The sequence below is a fragment of the Vipera berus genome, assembly GCF_964194415.1.
Source record: "Vipera berus genome assembly, chromosome: 1".
In the NCBI taxonomy this organism is placed as follows: Eukaryota; Metazoa; Chordata; class Lepidosauria; order Squamata; family Viperidae; genus Vipera; species Vipera berus.
This window is the reverse complement of record NC_138202.1, coordinates 267,795,698-267,813,024: the sequence shown is the minus strand read 5'-3', so window position 1 is coordinate 267,813,024 and position 17,327 is coordinate 267,795,698. Positions and strand designations below refer to the sequence as shown.

Below are 17,327 nucleotides of genomic sequence, written 5' to 3'. Positions count from 1 at the left end.
TGCATGCAGCATTTGGGTTTAAATTGCTTCAAACATAAAACAGCGTTTCTCAAGCCTTTTGGAAGAGTTTCATCATAAGATTTTTTTTGTAATATCTTGTATTCAAAATGGTTCGAAACAATTTTTTTTTTGCATACCTCAGCTTGGAATCCCTTTCTAGCTATTTGGTTACTAACATAAATCAAAATCCTTGGGATTAAAATTTACTAAAAAGTTTAGTTCTCATAAATGGCATAGGTTAATAGGAGTGTGTTATTGATGGTTGGGTGGTAATCCATGATTTCTTTTATCGTGACCTGGTTCACAACATTAAGCTAAAAAGTAAACTTTACTGACCACAATAATTGGGTTTACGCATAACCTGAAACTAATTGGTTTATTACACTATGTAAACTCAGTCAATCTTCATTACTGTTAAAACAGTTAATTTTTTACAATTTGATTTATTTTTAATAAAGATTTCTAGGCTGTCCAGCCCCAACAATTTTGTACAGGTTAATAAATGCTAACTATATATATATATATATATATATATATATATATATATATATATATATATATATATATATATATATATATATATATATATATATATATATATATATATATATATATATATATATATATATATATATATATATATATTAAAAAGAGGATAATGCAGTTTAAATGGTTCAACAACTAATTCTCTCCACCAATAACGTATAAACTACCACCCCCATTACCCTAACTGCAACCCTAAAGCCTGAGGAAGTGTAATAAGATAAGATTTATTGTCTTTTTTTTTTACTGTGGGCACAACAGCACACATCAAAAATGAAAATTAGTTGCCCACGCTCAAAGTGGAACACATACATGATGCACACCTAACCATATACACCAGGGGTGTCAAACTCAATTTCATTGAGGGCCGCATCAGCATTGCGGTTGCCCTCAGGGGGCCGGGTGGGTGTGGCCTGGGTGGGCGTGGCCTACTGGGTGGGCGTGGTTAAAGTGCATATGGCCTACTGGGTGGGCATGGCCAGCTCTACATCATTCGCATCAAGGGTGCCTATGGGGGCCTGGGCAGGAGTGGGACAGATCTGAGGGTCTCTGGCAGAAGGAGGGTCTCTGGGCCAGGGCCAAGGCAGTGGGGGCCGTTCTCTCATTGTTTTCAGGATGGCTTCGCGGGCCGCATGAAACCACTTCACGGGCCGGATCCGGCCCCCGGGCCTTGTGTTTGACATGTCTGATATACACATATACACTATATACACATATGTACATAACAAATAAATATTAAATACTGTCCATCTTAAATATATAATGGAAGGGGGAAGCTTGAGATGTTTTTAAATGTACTATTTTAAAGGCTGATAGGGTGGAATCATATGAATCTTGAAGTGGGGGGATACACAGAAGGTCCACCTCCTGTAACTGATGAATCTAGAAGTAGCCAACTGTATCAGATGTTATAGGGTGGGCAGAAACCATAGGGCACATATGTCCCTTAATTAGCTATGCTCTATGCCAGGGGTGCCAAACTGCCGGCCGGATGCGTCATGCCCAAACTGCGCCCACCCCATTGCCGGCAATGGAAAAAAAGTGATATGTTGTGACATGTCACGTGACGTTGCGAGTTTGACACCCCTGCTCTATGCCATAGAGAGCTTTAACAGTGACAGTTGGTTTCTTAAATTGTACTCCGAAGCAAAGTGAAACCTGTGTAGTTCATGAAGCAGGGGTGTCCATGGGTATGGTACAACCTCCCCATTACTTCTCATGCAGCTGTGGAATCACTGGTATCTTCCAAATGATTATCAAAGCAACTCCTTTTACAGCGCATTGCAATAAGAAGGGTCTCCCAGTCGAAGAAAGGACGCAACTGGTGAACAAGATTAGTGTGAAAGACCCTCCTGAACACAGCTGGCCAGCTGCCAGCTGCCTATCAAGAATTGAGGGACAAAGATGGAAGAATTCGCACTAGGAATCTCAAATATCCACAACCAGTTTTGCCAGGGTTGAGGCTTGGTTTGTTCTTCATCCAACCTTCAGAGCAAGTGCTGTAAAAGGTTTTTATTTCTTATAGTTTGTTTTAATGAGCAGGGGGGAAAAACTGCACAAAATAGTAAAAAACACATAGAAGAATAAATGGGCTTATATTGCCTAGCAAAGTTAGGTAAAACACAATCTAATCCACGGGGAAAAATACAGAAGAGTAATTGTGTTAGTACTAGTATCTGGAAAGGGGTTCTCTTAAATTTGTTTTGACCCTAAAATAAAGGGCTGGGTAAAATACAAAAACGGGAAATGATGAACTAGTACTGTCTGCCAAGCAATCACATAAAAGGGGGTTAGCATTTAGGCACATTAAGCCAGCGAACAATATGCTGTATTTGACGACAAAAAGATTGCGTGTTTTTTTATAGTGCCATATTTAGGGAGTTCAACAAATCGGCTCTAATTCTAAGTGTAAGGTCCGTGCTTTGGGGACTGACGGACGGACAATATAAATACAGCAATGAACGGAGCAGCTCATACAACGTGGAAAAATACCCAGAAGAAAATACTTGCGCAAGGCTACTTTCGTAATGTTTCCAGAAAATTCGGTAGGTTAATGCTCGGCTTCATTTAAAGAGTGCTATCAGCAAATAACTTCGTTCAGCCAATAAACAATAACGGACCTTAAAATGTATTTTTGTAGTGGCAAAAAAAAATATAGACTAAATTTTACTTCAGATGAAAAAGACAACCAGTGCGATTGCTAGCGGTGCATATCGAAACGTTCAGTGAGAAAGTTTATCTAAACTTGGTATAGTCTTGCAGTCAAGGTAAATAAACCGACAATAAGCTTATTAGCAGTAGAAGCAACGTGTGAGTAAAGGTCGCAGCGCGCACGCGTACCAGAGCCGGGTTTTTTTTTTCTTTTCCTTTCCGGGGATCAATGAATTCAGTTGCACGTCGGCCTTGCTCACGACCTCGTTGACGTCAGAAACAGGAAAACAAGAAAACGTTTGATCCTCGAAGGAGGTTGGCTTAAGTTAGTTGGGGAGAGGGAGCAAAGGCGGTTCAACGGGTGCAGCGGAAGAAGTGGCCGGCACTGATCTCAAAGTCAGTGCCTTCCGCAAAGCCGGAGCAATAGATACGGCACATCAGGGGTCTTCATACTTGGCCCTTTTATGACTTGTGGACTTCAACTCCCAGAATTCCTCAGCCAGCGTCGCTGGCTGAGGAATTCTGGGAGTTGAAGTCCACAAGTCATAAAAGGGCCAAGTTTGAAGACCCCTGCGGCACATTCTTATTTAGAAGTCGACTTTCTCCCCAGTTTTGGGGAAAAAAATAATAATAATTCAGCTTTCGCTTCTGCATCGTAAATGACGGGAACTCCTGCGAGCGTGCTTAATTCCAGATACTTTCCTTTTCCTCCAAATATCCATTCTTATTTTAACTCTCTCAGGCATAGATCTATGAACCAAAAAAAAAAAGAAAAAGAAAAAAGCAAGCTCTGCCATTGGTTTCAGCGTCAGCTGTTTCCCTGCTCCCGCCTGATTGGCTACGCTTGATTCACTCGCCCTCCCAATCGCACCAATCAAGAAAAGGGGTGCCAACTTTTGATTGTCGCGGAGGGGAAAGCTTCGCGCGCCCGGTACCTTCTCTCGCCGCTTTCCCGTAGTTACATTTGGTAAAGAGCTGGCGGGGAGGGGAGGGGAGGGAAGGGAAGAGGGGGAGTCCCGCGAGGCGCTCGCGCAGGGGGTCCTAGCGAAAGGGGTCGCGCCGCTGCTTGGTGGGCTTCGTCAGTGTTCCGCAGTTCTTCGACCGGCTGGCAGCTCTGAAGCCCCCCTCCCCCGCTTCCGTCCACGGTGGGTCCGGATGGCTCGCGTCTTGGCCCGCTTGCTCCCTCGCCCAGCTTCTGTTTGTTTTATCCCAGGGGTCTTCAAACTTGGCCCTTTTATGACTTGTGGACTTCAACTCCCAGAATTCCTCAGCCAGCAAAGCTGGCTGAGGAATTCTGGGAGTTGAAGTCCACAAGTCATAAAAGGGCCAAGTTTGAAGACCCCTGTTTTATCCGCATGTGGCTGTAAAGTGAATTATATATAAAAAACACTCCCACTGGTCAAATCCAGGAACCAGTTAGCCTTATGTGAAGAACGGTTCTTAAATCCCTGTTCAAAAATGCTTCGGGAGTGGCCGTATTACTGCGAACGGCGTAATGCCAAACCAGCCTACATTCACATTTTGTCTGCCTTCAGAATGCGCTTTCTCATTTTTTGTTCACATCGGAAGTATATACACCAATGTATTTCGATGTTTACCATGTCGAGTTAAGAACTGGAATTTAAAACTCTTGTTGGAGTCACGTTTAAGTCTTTTTTTCTAATTTGATTGCTAAGGGACCTTGTGAGGTAGTGCGGTTTTGGTAGAAGACGGAAGACGTTTATTGTAAAACATTTTTGCATAAATGTTAGACGTATTTAAATAACTATATAAACACTAAATAAATGGGTTTTTTTATTTTGTAAACCTGATATTTTCCATATCAATTTAAGAAAAACGATAAATGTTATATAGAGAACAAAAATGGTATTGTATGTTTGTGAAAGGATCAAATGCCAAACTTCTAATTCAGATATGTTTGGTACTATCAGATCTGGGATGTAAAAATCTGAATAACCTCCAAATAGCAGCAAAGAATTAGTAATACAGATAGTCTTCGACTTACAATCACAATTGAGCCCAAAATTTCTGTTATTAAGTGAGACATTTAAGTGTTTTGTCCATTTTTACAGCCTTTCTTGCCTCAGCTGATAAGTTTTGCCTCATTTTATGACCTTTCTCACTACAGTCATTAAGTGAATCATTGCAGTTGATAAGTTAGTAACCTGTTAAATGTTAAATGAATATGGCTTTCCCATTGACTTTGCTTGTCAGAAGGTGGCAGAAGGTGATCACGTGACCTAGGGACACAGCATGGTCATCATAAATATGAACCAGCTGCCAGAGCATCTGAATTTTGATCACATGATCATGGGGATGCTACAAAGGTTGTAACTGAAAAATGGTCATGTCACTTTTTTTCAGTGCCATTGTAATTTTGAATGCTCACTAAATGACTCTGAATTTTTACTTTGTTAACCTCACAAGTAAAATTCTGACATTGTTTTGTGCATAAAATACAAAATATCAACAATGTGATTAGAATTAAAAACTAATATGGTAAAGTCATCCATGTAAATAATTTATAAATTATTTTAATGGTATGTTGATATCTGGCATTTAGGTAAATGGCGCTCTGAACTTATACAAGATCGTAGCTTGTACACATGCAAGAATACCTAAAGCTGTTACTGTTTATAATATTGAGAAAATGAACCTAAGAGACTGGTACTTGGATCAAAGCATCTTTCCAAACCAGCCATCTTGCATCCAGAGATGGACATCTTGAGTAATCCAAACATAATTCATAACTTGGATCAAAGCATCATTCCAAACCAGCCACCTTGCATTCAGAGATAGACAGCTTGAATAATCCAAACATAATTCATAAGTTTCATTTCAGCATAGGCAGAATGACAAGGAAGGTTTTGCGATTTTCCCTCGTGTGAGAAAAGTGAGTTTTCACTTTAAACCATAGTCAACCTTTGTCCTGACCAATAAATGTATATATTGCACCGGAAAATTCAAGAGAAAGATTCTTGTGATTTCTAGAATCGTTTCCCATTGGTTCCCATCCAATTTTTCCACTGCATGATTTTTCCCCCTCTAAGTAAGTATCTCATGATTCTGTCACAAACATTTTGAAAAAGATTAAGAAATATGGTTTGTTTGTTTGTTTGTTTATATGTGTTAAACTATATAGGAGAATGCACACATATAGTATGTAGGCAAGCTGATTTTTTGTAACTAAATCAGGCTTTTCCTAGCATTACTTTCTGTTGTTCACAATTGAATATCACAAGCTGATTTGCATTATGTTTATAAATTGGGTACTGGCATGAATCTAAATGTATTTTTTTTCTTGCAGCTAAAGTAAATAGTTACTGGACTCTTTTGGCATGTTCATCAATTTTAATTTGTGGCTGTCTTAACAGATTACACTGTTTTTAAAATGTCTCTGCTATTGAATCTCTTACGGCAATTGCTGGAATATTATGGCGTGGTCCCGGAACTGGTAAGCAGATACATCTGAAAAACAAATATGGTTTTGCATGAATTTTTTTATATTAAAGGGTCTACAGTTCCATACCACTTCTCTTTCTCTTGTCTTCTGAGAATTTCAGCCTATCTCTATACAGGTAGTCCTTGACTTAAAACCATTTGTTCAAAGTTCCAACGCCGTTGAAAAGTACTTACAACCACTCCTTGCACTTAACCATCGACGTGTCCCCATGAAAAGGATGCGTGCGCTTGGCATGTATTTATGAGGGTTGCAGTGTCCCAAGTTCATGTGATCTCCATTTGCAACTTTCTTTAGCTTCTGAAAGGCAAGGTCAATGGGGGAAGCCAATTCCCTTAATGACTGCAGCAAAAAAAAAAAAGCTAAAATTCAGCATGTTTCACTTAACAATTGCCTCGCTTAGTGATAGAAGTTCCATTCCCAATAGTTTAGTACTGCAAATGGAATGGAATTTGAAGTTTACCTTTCAAGTCAATTGGCTGTTAATAGCCTTGAACTGAGTGTCATATATTCCTGAAGCTAAACTTACTTTAATCATGCTGCAAATGACACAACTAGAAGTGGTGAGAAATCACAACCTTTAGTGTATATATATTTAAATATAACTAAATAAATTTACATTACTTAGAAGCAGCTGCCTGCTGTGTTTTACTATAAATAATTTCAAATTATAATTTTTATATCTCTCCACTGTAAATAATATATCTGTTAAAGTGTTTTTGCAGCCCATGTATATGGTAGCCCAAATGTTACAAAAATTGTTCCAACTGAAGTTCCCATTTGGAGCTAAGTCACTTGTTTTGTTGTTTTTTTCTCCCAATTCAGGCCTTGCAAAGGTGTAAATTTTATCTCAATGGCCTTGTTCGTATGATTGGATCTCGTCTTTCTTCAAATGCCTTTTCAAGAAGATACTTCCAAGAATTATGTATCATTTCCAGGAATTGTTTGGTGAGGTCATCAATACTTTTCCCCCCTTTTATTTCTAGAGGTTATATTAAAAGATGTAGACATTTGTGTATTGATTGTATGCATTCTGTTTCATATTACACGGCACGGGCTATAAATTTCCATCCCTTTCCATTGGCAGGGCTTTCTGGTACCTTTCGCAGAATGAAAGTGTCTTTTGCAAGCAGAACTTGAATCTAACTTTTATAAAGCAAGATTTTAATTTTTTAAAATAATTTAAAAAAATACAGGTAGCCCTTGACTTACAACAGTTCATTTAGTGACCGTTTGAAGTTACATTGGCCCTAAAATAGTGACTTATGACCACTTTCTCACACTTATACCATTGTAGCATCCCCATGATCATGTGATCAGAGTTTAAATGCTTGTCAATTGACTTACATTTATGATGGTTGCAGTGTCCCGGGGTCATGTGATCACCTTTTGTGACCTGACAAGCTGTCAAGGTTCCGATAGACAAGACCAAATAAATCAGAATTCCGAGGCTTGAGATTTCCTCAAAGAACACGTTTATTGGTTACATAGTATCGGCACAGTCAAAAGTGAAACCAAGCCTGAAGTTCCCTTCAGAAAGCAACAATATTACAAAGTTGAACTCCCCACCCCAGTTCTGTGCAATTCCCCAATAGAAGAGTTTGGCGGGCTTTCTAACTAAATGCTCCAGCCCCTGTCTAACTGACAGAAATGACCTTGGTTCCCACAGGCAATAAAATGTTTAGGCTAGTAGAAGTCCTCCATCCCTTTTCCAATCCTGTGGCAACTTAGAATGAAGGAAATGGCTGCAGCCAGTTTAGTTGTAGAGTTGACACAAGCAAAGTCAATGGGGGGGAGAGAAGCAGATTCACTTAACAACCATGTTTCTAACTTAACAGCTGCAGTGATTCACTTAACAACTGTGGCAAGAAAGATCGTAAAATGGGGCAAAGCTGACTTAACAAATGTTTCACTTAGCAACATACATTTTGAGCTCAATTGTGGCTATATGTTTGAGAATTACCTGTACTAATTAAATAATTGTAAATCATATTTTCCCTGCCATATCAGATATACCAACGTTTAGTTGATATATAGTTAAAATAGTTAATTAACTTTTATTTGATTTTTTTTTTCTCATTTAAAAATGTTTCCATTTAACTTCAACATTTTTTTCAACCCATAGATATCCTGGGTTTCAGAAGGAAAAAGATACGGACCTACCCGAAGTTTTGTTCGTAGATTGGGAGCATGTCTTACATCAATTCCTTTTTCAAGACCTCACTTTCAGGTATATGAGTTATTTGAAAAGTTTAGAATTAAATAACTTGTTAATTTATATTTTTTCAAAATTGCTACATATAGCATGTAGTAATAGAGAAAACATATACATTTATCATTTGGGAAAAAGTTGCACATGAATGAATAGAAATGCATTTTAAATAACAGTGGCCGTTGTAAAATAATAAGTAAAAGAGATTTAAATTTCTATGTCATAGTCACCTAGATTTCTTATGAATATATAAGTGAAATATCAAAATAGATAACTAATTGCAGCTTTCAAAAGCCGAATTTCAGACAATGAACGAACTCCTTGCTACTTTGAATAATGTTTGAATGCAATTTGTTAAAATTTATGATACCTAATATATATATTGTTGTGTGCTGCTGCTGCTTTTATACTTCAGCTGAAAAATGGTGCAACTGTCACTATTAAAAATGAATCGGAAAACGATATATTATCACCTTAGTATTCATTCTGAGGGAGATTAATAAGGATTTTAGTCATTGTATCCTAAATATCTTTAAAAGTTATATAGGAGGAAATCTTACTTACTTTAGCTCCTTACCTAAAAATGGATGATTAGAATTTTGAAAGATCTAAAAATTGTTGAAGGATTAGTATTATTAAATAATACTAATAATAAACAGTATATCTTAATTCTTTTCTTTACACTAATCAGAGCTACTTGCAGGGGAAATGAGGAGGGGTAGAAATAACAAAGAACAGGTGGTTCTTGCTTAACAACCATTCATTCGGTGGCCGTTGGAATGCATTTTTGAACTTCTAATGGTTGTAGCATCCAGCTTGCCATTATGACATTGCAGTGTCCTGTGGTCATGTGATTCCCCATTTGCGACCTTATTTACCAGATTTCTACAGGCAAGTTCAGAAGGAAAGCTGGCAGGAAGTCACAAATGGCGGCCACATGATGTCCTTTCCATAAGCACTTGGGGTGATTTGCTTAACAATGGTAACCAGAGATGCCAGAGTTTCTATGCTAAGAGGTCTTGTCATGTAATGTCATGATTTACAACTGCTTTACTTACCCTGTAATTCTAGTCCTAAATTAGTATCTGCAAGCACTGCAATATCACAGTGCAAGCCAATATGGTTCATTCTAATGAAACTGGGATTCTGCAGGCTCCTTCATTGCTTCTTTTCTATTGAGAAGGTTTGGTATTAGAACAAATATGCATCTTTTGGACAACTGCTAGAAAGCTAATAATTAAAAAGAATTGTTTTATATAAAAAGTGTGTTTATGATGCTTTAGCTGGTCCAAAGTGTGAAATCTATAGAAGAACAATACAGCATCGTTAATTCTGTTCAACCGTCTCTTGCCGATGCCTTATGGATGGTAGAGGAAGACAGAAATCCATGCACTAAATTCAGGCAAGTAAAACTAACTAGACTTTTTCAAGTATTGTCAGGTGGAAGCCCAAAGGTGACCCAATTAATCCAGTTAATTCCAATTATTTTATTTTATTTTATTTTATTTTATTTGCTTATACCGAATGGACAGAATCTTGCCAAGCTAAAACTATAATCTTCTAGAGCTTGTTAAAGATTGTATGATTAAATGGGCCCAAAATATCCAAGAAGTTATTACAATGGATACGTGGGAAAGGATTTGGGTGAGGAACGTAAAATTCACACAAGCTCAAAATCTAAGAGAGAATTTTTACAAAATGTTTTATAGATGGCATTTAGATCCTAAAAAGCTTGCAAGTATGTATCCGAATTATCAGCCTAAATGTTGGAGGTGCGGTGACGAAGACGCAACATATTTTCACATATGGTGGACTTGTAAAAAGGTTAAGGCTTTTTGGATAAAAGTCTGGTGGAACATGCAGAAGATTTTTAAACAGAGGATAAAGTTTTGTCCGCAACTTTTTTTGTTGGGAATAATTACAGATGCTACAGTTGTGGACACTAAGTTGATGTTGAATTTAATAACGGCAGCAAGACTCTTAATAGGTCAGTATTGGAAGAAGGAGGAACTGCCGACTATAGAAGAATGGACTTTAAAGGTTTCTGACCTGGCAGAGATGGCAAAGATATCGGCCTATTTGAAAGATCATTCGCAAGAACGCTATATTATGGAGTGGAGAAAATGGATTGAGTATATCCAGAACAAATACGGGACTAAGAAGTTTCCTGTAGCATTTGAATAAGTCTTCCTTTCTTTTTCCCTTTTTTTTTATATATATTTTTATATATTTTATATTAATGGTGTTTGTAGTTGTCCTATATGAGCTAGAGAGTGATAGATTTTAGAGTTCACGGTTGTTAGCATATGGTTGTTTATGATTCTTTTTTTTGTTTTTTATACCTTGTACTTAGCTCTGGGAAGTCGGGGGGGGGAGGGGGGAGGGATAAGGAGGGAGGGATAGGGGAGGGGTAGGGGGGTTTGTTAAAGATAAAATGTATGATAAAACTTTTCAATAAAAAAAACACCTATAATCTTCTACCCTCGTAGAGTTATCCTGAGGGATTCCAGGACGTGGCTTCTCTAACAATCTTCCCCCTTTCCCCATCCAACTCAGAGCGGCACATTCTCCTAATCTGTGTTTCTCTCTGATGGAATCACTATCTTTATTCAGTCAGTGACTAGCGATATGCTATAATTAAGGAAATTAAAAATAGTGACATAGAGCTTAACCCTGTAAAATTACGGCGCTATAAGGAATATAAGATAGCAAATCATAATTAACTCCTATTGTTGATTGATTAAGTATCAGTATTTTTAAATGGAATTGTTTTATGCACATTGTCATCAGTTTGCGGATTTTGGAAAACCAATGCAATGCAAATAACATAAACACTGATGCTATAAAAATACATTTACTTTTCTGTTCAGAGTGCTATTTTTAGCCAGTTGTTCGGAGTAAACCCTTCTGAATTCATTGCTACTTCTGTACATATGGTTGTGTTGTAAACATTTCAGTTCACTTGTTAGGCATGTGAGTTCACTTTATCCCAAATGTCTTGGCTTTTTGAATGCTTACATTTATTTACGCAAGTGGTATCCTGATATTTTCTAGATTTGAGAACTGGAGAGGGGTTGCCACTCCATCTGTACTTGCTTTGCCAATTTCTCCCAAAGAAAAAAATGAAAAAACAACTGTTGCGGGTGAAGATGCACTCCAAAAAATTCACGTTCTTGAAAATGAATTAGCACATCTTCGTAAACAGATTGCTGCAATTTTGGCGGCAGACAGGGCAGTAAATGATCAATCCCGTAAGTCTGTCTATCCGGATTCAAATGAATGTGTTTCTCTTGTTCCTAATGATACTAAGTCATTCATTTGCCATCTGACGGCAACTTTTATGTAGAAAATTGTTTTGCTTATAATTGCTTCAGGCTATGTTTGCACCTGAGATTTACTCATTTTACCACCAACAGTAAGAGAAGATGAGCCCAGATTCTTTCTAAACATAATACATTTAATTAACTTACTGGGCAGGGGAGATATTGGACTTTGAGCTTGAATCTAAAAAAAAATGCACATTTATTTCTACTTATTTTTAAGAAAGACTTGAATGTGTTTCTTAGAGTCCAATGTGCCACTTGACAAATTTCTTTTGAAACTGAGGAATTTTTTTTAAACAGATGGCAAAAAAAACGAATTCTCAAATTTTGTATTTTATTATTAATAAGAATGTTAAAGAAATGTAGCCCAGGGTGAGAGATGAGATCAAAATGATCTAATGATCCTTGTGATGAATTAGTATCAGAACCAGTGTTGTGTAGTTTTGCTTTTCTCTCTTTTGATTTCATTAGCTTGTTTCTGATTACTTATGCTTTCTGGTTTTCAAATGTAGTACTGTTCTAAAATAAGCGGTCACTATCTGGTATTTTCATTTATCCACCAACGCTACAGCTGCCTGTTTTAATATTACCTCTCTCTTCAACTGTTTAATAGGTTCAGATACTGGGACTTTATCAAACACTCCTAATAGTTTTCTGCAGCCGGGAATGGTTTCTACGCCAACTCCTACTTCTCTTTGTAACCTAGTCATACCTCCACCTCCACCGCTGCCAGCTTCGTCTGTGTTAAAATCTGATCTTGATTCCCATAATTCGGTAGTTCAGCTTATTAAACAACGTCGGGCGTTAAAGACTGAAAAGATTAAAGACAAGGCTGAACATCAGACGGTTAAAGTTATTCCTGATATGATGGATGTTCTCAAGGATATAAATAATGTTAAACTCAGAGCTATTGAGAAGTAAGTTGAAGAAAATGTAAGTACTTTTTTTTTAAAGTGCTGTTGCACTTTATGAAACTGTACATGGCTTGGTTCTTAGTTATCTGCACTCTGCCACGAGAACCAGCCCAGATATTTCAGTCTAACCAAGACAAAAACAATGCTTCACTTTAAAGGGGTGATGGAGCCCGAAACTCAGTGTCACCACTGTCTTCTCAGTAGCTGTCCTGGTCCTTAGGAATGGCAGTTGGTGCTCACCCTGACTGCTTCCCCAGGATGTTTAGGCCACAGCTCTGCCCTGGTTTCATTGCAGCTTGGTTTGCTTAACTTGATTCTGTTCTATGCTTTCATTAGTTTGTGGGCCTTTCATTTTTATGCCTTTGATTTTTGTAATTTGTTCTTGTCTATTGTCCTTGTACATTGACAAGAGTCCTTACTTAGGGATTTCGTAGTTTATAAAAGTAATCAATAAATTTCAGTCTTGCAAAGAATATTCCTTTCCGGAATAGGTTTACTTGGAAGAGCTAGGAATTTAGTTCTTGCTTTTAAACTGCACAGATAGTCCTTAATTTATGACCAGTTGCTTAATGGTTGTTTGAAGTTACTACAGACTTGAAAAAAGTTACTTAAAATCTGGCCTTGAAGTTACAACTGCTGCACCATCCTTGAGGTCACGGGATTGGGCACTTGGTAACCAGCTTACATTTATGACTGCTGGCAGTGTCTTGCAATCACACAATCACTTTTTGTAACTTCTTTTGCCATTTTCTAGCATAAAACACCTATTGGATAAGCTAGTTTTGGATAAACAGCCACATGATTCGTTGAACAAACAAGTGATTCACTTAACAACCATTGTAAAATCAACTCCAGTCACATAGTAACTCACGACTGCAATGACTCATTAACAAAATTCTGGGGTCAGCTGTGTTTTGTAAAACTAGGAGTACCTATAGAGTTAAAAAAAGTAGCAGAGGACAGTTGAAACATCAGAATGTGACTACTGTATAGCTGCCTGCAAAACCACATGTACAATATCACTACAGTTCATAGGGCAACCAAAGGTCTTCTGGAAAGGAGGATGCTGAATAAATTAGAACAAAAGCAGATTAGAAAATAGAATACATGTTTTGGTTTTTTCAATAGCAATGTCTTGCATTAGAAATTGCAAATGTTCTGCTTTTCTTTCTCCAGATCTCCTGGAGGTACACCTCTACCCAAAAGAAATAAAATAAAGCAATCTCAGTGGGATCCAGCAGCTTTAATAGCAGAAGCTCTTAAAGAGAAATTTGCATCACAAAGCAGTCGCGATGATTCATTTGACAAAGAGAACAGTTCTTATGGTGCTTCACCATTTTCTAGTCCAGATACTCCAATGGTATAGATATGATTCTTTTCTTAAAGTAGTTTTTTTCATTTGAATAAGATTCATAATCATACAGAGGAAAAAATATTCCGGGGATGAAAAAAATCAAGATAAATATTATATCCAGAGACAGGATTTAATGCTAGAACTGTATTCTTATTGTATTCCATGAAACATTGAATATGTGGGAGGGTTCACAGCTCTTGAGAGATGAGTTGGAATGGTAGTTCAGAGTCTAGAATTATTGTAAATATTGTATTACTTTCTCACAGTGCTCTGAATAGGAGAGTTGTATTTTTCCCTGTCTCTAGTCTTTTCTGTGATGCTTGATGATGGATGCTTTTCATATGTTCTTTAAAGTTTAATACAGGTAGTCCTCATTTAGAGACCACAGTTGGGACCGCCAATTTTTTCGCTAAGCAAAGTGGCTGCTATGTGGAAAATCACATAACTTCAACTGTGCTTTCCAGCTCAAAGTAACAATACTGTTCCATTTCACATCTTCAGCTTTTATTCGCTCCTAACCACTCCCCTGGTCTTTGGAATGCTCACCCTGGCACTGAGTAAGCAGGCACACAATGGAGAATACATATTGAAAGCAATGCGCTTGTGCTGGCAGCTCCAAGGGTGCTGTGCAAACAGCTTGGTGTATTTCCAATTGCGTGCCTTTTTATCCTGTCCTCCGTGTTTTCTGCTCTGTTGGGAGTAAGTGGATGGGTCAGCCACAGGAGAGGTTGCCTATAGAAGTCACTTGCTTTCCTTCCATACCTTGCAGAGTGGAGAGACTGGAAAGGAAGAGATTATAAGAGAATAAAACACACAAAGCGGAATACACTGAGGTATTTACATAGCATGTTAGTGGCTGCCAGCATCAGCACCTGGCTTTCAGTGTATATCCTCATTGTGTACCTGCTTAGTCTCTTGTAATCTCTTCTCTCCAATCACTGTTCTGCAAGAGGTGGAAGGAAGAAAAATGAAGGTCAGGCGTAGACACCAGTGCTGACTGATAGTGATCACATGATTGAGTGACAGCACCATAGTTGCTGAATGAGGACTACCTGTATACATATTACAAATGCCTTTCTAAAAGGCTTTTTATCACAGGTTGTTTAATATAGACAACTGTTACTGTGATAAGTTGCATCAACTCAATTTATGACTGGCTTTGGTGGATAAACGACAGCTGGAATGGGAAGGCATTTGGTCAATACAGGATCTAAGAGCAATATTATGCATTGATTCTCATCCTATTTGTCTGAGCACTTTTAGAAGATGGCACTGCTGAGTCCATTTCTTTGTTGATAATTGTGGTTGGCATGTGGTTCCTCAGAGCTTTCTTTTGTCCTTTTGGCATTCAGATTATATACACTTCTACGGTTAGACACTATCACAGTGCTTGTGATAACCAGCTATCACTCATTGTATGAAAGCTGTGATTAATTGAAGTAAAGTAATAATCCCGAGTGCTGCATAGCAGAGTGAGTGCCTGTTACTCGTCCCAGCTTCTGCCAACCTAGCAGTTCGAAAGCACGTAAAAATGCAAGTAGAAAAATAGGGACCACTACGGTGGGAAGGTAACAGTGTTCCGTGTGCCTCTGGCGTCTAGTCATGCCGGCCACACGACCACGGAGACGTCCTCAGACAAGCGCTGGCTCTTTGGCTTTGAAACGGAGATGAGCACCAGCCCCTAGAGTTGGAAACGACTAGCACGCATGTGCAGGGGAACCTTTACCTTTAATAAGCTGAGATTCAGTCAGGCCAATTGAAGGTGTTCCTCAGAAGACAGACTAATAGGCCAGAGATATTGCCTGTTCTGAAAGGAACTGAGCTCTTCTGAAAAAAATGGTTTTACAACTTCTGCATCAATGGTTCTTTTTAGGCTATAGATTTGATGCTCTGTTAAGTGACCCTTTGCTCTCTTTTAGCTGGTACCCATGTAGCACTGTTCCTAGACTCAGGGAAATCTTTCTACTATGATCCTTGCCTTAATCATCTCCCATTTAAACCACTATTGTGGATCCTACATGGTTCTGCTAATGAAGCTGTAAATAATATAAGATAACAGCTCAATTGCTGACAATAGTACATAAATCACACACCAATTCCATTGGCTTCCACTCTCTTTTCAATACATGCTGAAAATGCTAGCACAGGTTTTTCTTTGACTTTAATTATATTGTCCACTTTTAAAAATGAATTATTTATTCTTTAGATTTATTATATTTTATATATTTTAATTTGTATGTCACCTTGAATGAAAAAGCAATACAATTAAGAATAAAATGTTTTTGATTACAGGTTGACTATCGCATTTTGAAACCAAGCATGGAGCGGAGACTTAACAAAACCGAGGAACTAATAAATTCATCATCTTCAAAATCAAAACTTCATGTGTAGCCATGATGTTGATCTTGTGGGGCCAGCTATGACTATTAGGACTCTTTTCTTTGATTGCATTGTACAAAGACTTATAAATCTAATTGTTATGAATTGTGCTAACAGAGTGTTTACATGAATTTTTATTGCATTTTTTTATCAGCTATAAATCTACAGGTTTTTTATCAGTTTTATGATATTGGTTGCAAAGGTGAGTAAATGTGTAAAAAGATAGTACTATGGAAACAAAATATAGAGGGAAAAGTTACATTTTAACCTAGTTTAAACAAAAATACTATATTGTTAAAAAAATGACACCTTCCTAAAAAGATATGTTACTTCCTTGATATATGGAAAGAGTCATTTTAAGTTTTCCTAACTCACAGGTCAGCAACCAGCGGCTCCGGAGCAGCATGCGGCTCTTTGAGCCGTCTCCTGCGGCTCCCAGTCGCCCGGTGCGCTCGTACCTCTTCGAACGGGCAGTGGTGCGCGTGCACCTCTCCAAATGGAGAGTGGCACCGCCCGTTCCAAGAGGTGCGCGCGCACCTTTCTGAAGGGCGGAGGTGTGCGCGCACCTCTCCAAACCACCGCCGTCCCGTTCGGAGACCTGCCGCGTTTGCCTGGCGCGCTCCCCCCCCTCCCCGGGCCTAGATGGGGCTCGGATGTCTGTGCGCGCGCGGGCGGGGGCGACGGTCCCCGCAGGCAGGCTGCGCTGAGCATTACCCAGTTGCCCTAGAAACCAGCAAAAAAGATGTTGGCGGCCTGGCCGGTCGGAGAAGGAGGAGGGGTGGGAGAGGGGAGCGATTTGCCCGCAGTCTTTGCGAAGTAGCAGCTTTAGCCGCAGCTTCGCCGGAAGAAACCGACGGGCCCGCTAAAGCGCTTGGCGAGCTTTGAGTGTGGGGAGGTGGGGTGAAGAAACCCGACACCACCTCTGGTCCGGCTTCTCGGGCTCTCTCTCGAGGGGGGGAACGATCTCGCTGTGCCTCCCACTCTAAGGACC

At 38.7% G+C, this 17,327-nt stretch overlaps 1 protein-coding gene across 1 annotated transcript; it reads left to right on the top strand.

Moving 5' to 3' along the window:
• The first annotated feature begins 2,349 nt into the window (after positions 1-2,349).
• Positions 2,350-16,500, top strand: MTFR2 (mitochondrial fission regulator 2). Its single transcript, XM_081346737.1, has 10 exons — positions 2,350-2,588; positions 3,437-3,661; positions 6,069-6,148; positions 6,980-7,102; positions 8,280-8,384; positions 9,650-9,768; positions 11,421-11,617; positions 12,303-12,606; positions 13,780-13,963; positions 16,250-16,500. The coding sequence occupies exons 3-10, from the start codon at positions 6,086-6,088 to the stop codon at positions 16,346-16,348; spliced, it is 1,194 nt and encodes a 397-aa protein (XP_081202863.1). The 5' UTR covers positions 2,350-2,588; positions 3,437-3,661; positions 6,069-6,085; the 3' UTR covers positions 16,349-16,500.
• The last annotated feature ends 827 nt before the right edge of the window (positions 16,501-17,327 follow it).

Excerpts from the sequence above, each read along its gene's own strand:
- MTFR2 (XM_081346737.1), top strand. The coding sequence starts at position 6,086 with ATGTCTCTGCTATTGAATCTCTTACGGCAATTGCTGGAATATTATGGC. Across the intron at positions 8,385-9,649 it reads TTTCAAGACCTCACTTTCAG|CTGGTCCAAAGTGTGAAATC; the intron begins GTATATGAGTTA and ends ATGATGCTTTAG. Across the intron at positions 13,964-16,249 it reads CTAGTCCAGATACTCCAATG|GTTGACTATCGCATTTTGAA; the intron begins GTATAGATATGA and ends TTTTGATTACAG.